The following is a 3,765-nucleotide window of genomic DNA, read 5'->3' on the forward strand; positions in this document are numbered from 1 at the left end:
TATTAAGAGTGATTTCTGAAGGATCATGTGACACTGAAGACTGGAAAAAAATCTAACCAACCACAAACTTTGGAATGGAAGTGTACATAGTTTATGCCACAATTATAAGACAATATTTTGGTGATGATAAAGTAACATTAATGACTAGAAACGTTTTCAATTCACTCTCCATTGGCAGGTGTAGCAAAAAGTAAATTTGGACCCTGCTTGTGAGATTATGTAAGACTGGCATGCATATACTTACTGTCACGGTGGTGTGGAGGTGGAGAGGTGGGATATGAATCACAAGGCCCGGGAATTATGTGAATATCATCAATAGCTATACTTCCTTTGGGACCTGCTCCCTTCAGGAATTCAAATATAAACTGTGGAGAGAGGAGAAAAACAACGATGTACTGTACAAATGTTTCATTTTGAGTGAATCTTAGAATGATTCAAGTTGATCCTGTGAAGTCTGCATGATGGAGTTTGATACCCAGAAAGGCTCTCGGTATGCTACATAGATGTTGCCTCTCCTCCAGACATTGCCCTGATCTCCTGACTCCTCCCATACTATCTGGCCAAACTTATTGCCGGTGTTATGGGCGGTCCTGGGAAAGAATTATCTCCATGAATTGTGATCCATGTACATACTGATAAAAGGTGTTTTTTTTGGCCATGGTCCTGTACCTGTTATTTTTGTATAACTTGAGCGTTCCAACATTGTATCCATACATATGATACCAGAATGTGAAGCAGTGCCCTCTGCTGTCAGGGGTGAATATCTCACTCAGGATCATGGCAGTATCTCCCCAGGCCCCCACAGAACTGTCCATATAAAGGTAATAACCTAAAAACATACGAGCATCACTGTCACTGTTTACACCTGGTATTTAAATGAAAGTGTCACCACTTGTGATTATATTTTAACAAAAGCCCTAAATTTTATAAATATAAAAATCACTTCTTTCGTGTTACGGCCTGCGAGTTGATAAAAGCATGTTTGTTATAAATGCAAAGTTTGCAAATCATCAAAGAAAATCATGTCTTTTGAATCATTTACTAAAAAGACCTGTTTAGATTCAATTATGTATTTGTCAGGGATCTTTTCCCTGTTACCTGTTGCCACTAGGTGACTCGCTGTACCATTTACACGAAAAACCCAAGTCTTATTATTCTTTATTAAAATTTGTATACTACAAATTCGTAAATAAAGAGTGTTTTCAGCCATCATTTTTTGATTCTTTCACAAACAAAACATCACTACTGAATAAAACTGGATTTTAATATAAGCAAGCAGAAATGTATTATTTTCAAGCCCAATTCTCTCAAATGAGAGGTGAGTAGGTGGGCCTTCAGTGTTGTTCAGATTTTCAGTTTATACCACAAAAGCACAAAAGCAACGTGTTTTTGATGACCTTTGATTATGGCTGGAACAACAGTAGCGCAAAACATTTTGAAACCCACTGTAACGCTGTAACGAGCATTAACCTATGTAACCTTTGGCCCTCTAGCGGTTACAAAATAAAACTGCATGTGTTTTGCAGCAGAACTAGTTTCACACTATCCACAGCCGGAGCAACTTTTCTCTGTGTACTGATATGAACAAACACACATGTGTGAACTATATGTGTATGCACTTTACACTGAAATCTGTCCCACCGACAGCTCTAAAATATAAAATATTATGTTTATCATAGTGTATTTGGGTCAAATAAAGACTTGATTTTTTTGCACTCTATCATTAATAACATTTTGCTATTTTATCAAAACAAATTTTAAATAGTGTAGTTAGATCGCTTGAAAACAGATCTTAAAGAGCAGGTCATATGGGTTTTTGAAAAATATCTTGTTTGGAGTTTATAACGTAGCTATCCTTAAATGCAAACAATCTGCAAAGTTGTTCATCAAAAAAGTGCATGATAAATAAAGATATTGTCTCTCAAAAGAGAGAGTCGATTCTGAATCGCCTTAACCAGTCCTCATATTTTCGAATCTTTTTCCGTTACCGGTATACGTCACTGGGTAACACATTTGCATAATCCCCGCCTGCCCACAAAATACAAACGGAGTCTGACCTGCCCACAAACACTTCCACTAGTTAGTGTGTTTACATCATGTTGAGAAGACGCTGTGTTGAAGGATACCACAGAAATACAATTCCAACCTTTTGTTGAGTGCATGTTCTTTTACCAAGGACTGCTTCTCTAATCTGGGTTTTTATCTTCGTTGGCTTCTAATCTTCTTAATTTGGACTAACAAGCTCTCCGAACCACAACCTGTAAGTACGATTGATACGTTATGGGTACATTTTCAATTATGTGCTCAAAATATCAAGTTTTTGTGCTAATATGTGATGTACCTATAGTGCAGCTTTATGTTTCCAGGTAAAGCAGTCTTACTGAAGTAGTTCTGATAATTCGCTCTGAACCCACTATTTCCAAAGAATGTGTCGATTAATGTAGACTGACCTTGTTCTAATTACTTCGTTTAATAATAAAGAATGCAGTATAGCACACAGACTTTATAATCATTGTGAAATTGCTGTTTATTTTGCTGCACGGCAGATATAGGGTTATGCGGGAGAGACGAGCGAGTTAGTTAGGCCGGTGAGCCTGTGATACAGCTGTTCTGCGTTCTGATTAAAAGTTAAGACAGAGCGTCTTTTGTCTGTCGTTCTTCAAACATTACAGTAGACATATTTTGGTTTACAAACTGTATTGTTTCATAAGTTAGTCACCACCATTGTTTTAAGTGTTCACAGTTTAGCAGCTAAACTTTAGCTGTGGGCACGATTCGCTTGCACCCAGCCATTTTGTATTTTATGTCATTATTATAAGAACGGATTGGAACACTATATTATTGTTCTATGTAAAGGTGGGTGCTTTGTCAATGGTAGAGCTCGCTAACTTGCTCAAGGACTTCTCTCTGTGCAAATCATAACAGGCTTGGCCAGCTGACCAATCAGAGCAGAGTAGGCTTATGGAAGGGAGGGGTTTGCTCCGAACTTGCTTGGAACGAATCGTTTCGAAATCATTGGCAAATGACTCTAATATTAAATGTATATTCTGAGAAAATTACAATGTTTTCTGACCTTAGATGCATTTAAACCTGTTGTAGGACATCTTAAAATACCATATGACCTGCTCTTTAAAGGGGTCATATGACGTTGCTAAAAAAAACATTATGTTGTGTATTTGGTGTAATGAAATGTGTTTATGCAGTTTAAGGTTAAAAAACACATTATTTTCCACATACTGTACATTATTGTTTCTCCTCTATGCCCCGCCTTTTTGAAACGCGTCGGTGTAGCACGATGACGTAGCTGGATCAGATCCAAAACGTATTGGATGTTTGACGAGCATGCGCAGGGATTGGGATTTTAATGCGCATGCGCAAAGTGGGGCTGTCATTGAAGCTAGTATTTAATGTAAATTAAACTGTAATTACGAGATATAGGTGTAATTCATAGGCTTACACAGATTATATTATACTGTGATTTTAAACTAGTAGTGTATTCAAACTTTATTTAAGCAACGATGGCGTAGTTTTGAATGAAAGAATGAAAGGGCTATGTTTATTTGTATTAGTTTGATTCGTTTTAGGAATAAAACTCTACTAATTACAATTTAGTTTGATCGTTTGATCTTTAATGGGGTGTAACTATTGTCTTTATTTTTTCCTCTGATAGTCAGATAGTTAGATAGTTCTGTCAAAAATTCGTTCATGAATCAAATATTATTTTTCGTTCTCACTCTCTGTGCTATACGTGACAGAGTATAAAAA

At 36.7% G+C, this 3,765-nt stretch overlaps 1 protein-coding gene across 1 annotated transcript in view; it reads right to left on the reverse strand.

The window, feature by feature from the left end:
* Positions 1–3,765, reverse strand: part of si:ch211-106h4.4 (MAM and LDL-receptor class A domain-containing protein 2) — a 24,688-nt gene that overhangs the window by 748 nt on the left and 20,175 nt on the right. Inside the window, exons 37-39 of the mRNA XM_016273028.1 lie at positions 670–829; positions 476–590; positions 245–365 (exon numbers count right to left, since the gene is read on the reverse strand). Of these exons, the coding sequence (XP_016128514.1) occupies positions 245–365; positions 476–590; positions 670–829 (396 nt within the window). The remainder of the gene's footprint in view (positions 1–244; positions 366–475; positions 591–669; positions 830–3,765) is intronic.

The sequence above is a fragment of the Sinocyclocheilus grahami genome, unplaced genomic scaffold (assembly GCF_001515645.1).
Source record: "Sinocyclocheilus grahami isolate Dianchi unplaced genomic scaffold, SAMN03320097.WGS_v1.1 scaffold5.1, whole genome shotgun sequence".
NCBI classification, from domain to species: Eukaryota; Metazoa; Chordata; class Actinopteri; order Cypriniformes; family Cyprinidae; genus Sinocyclocheilus; species Sinocyclocheilus grahami.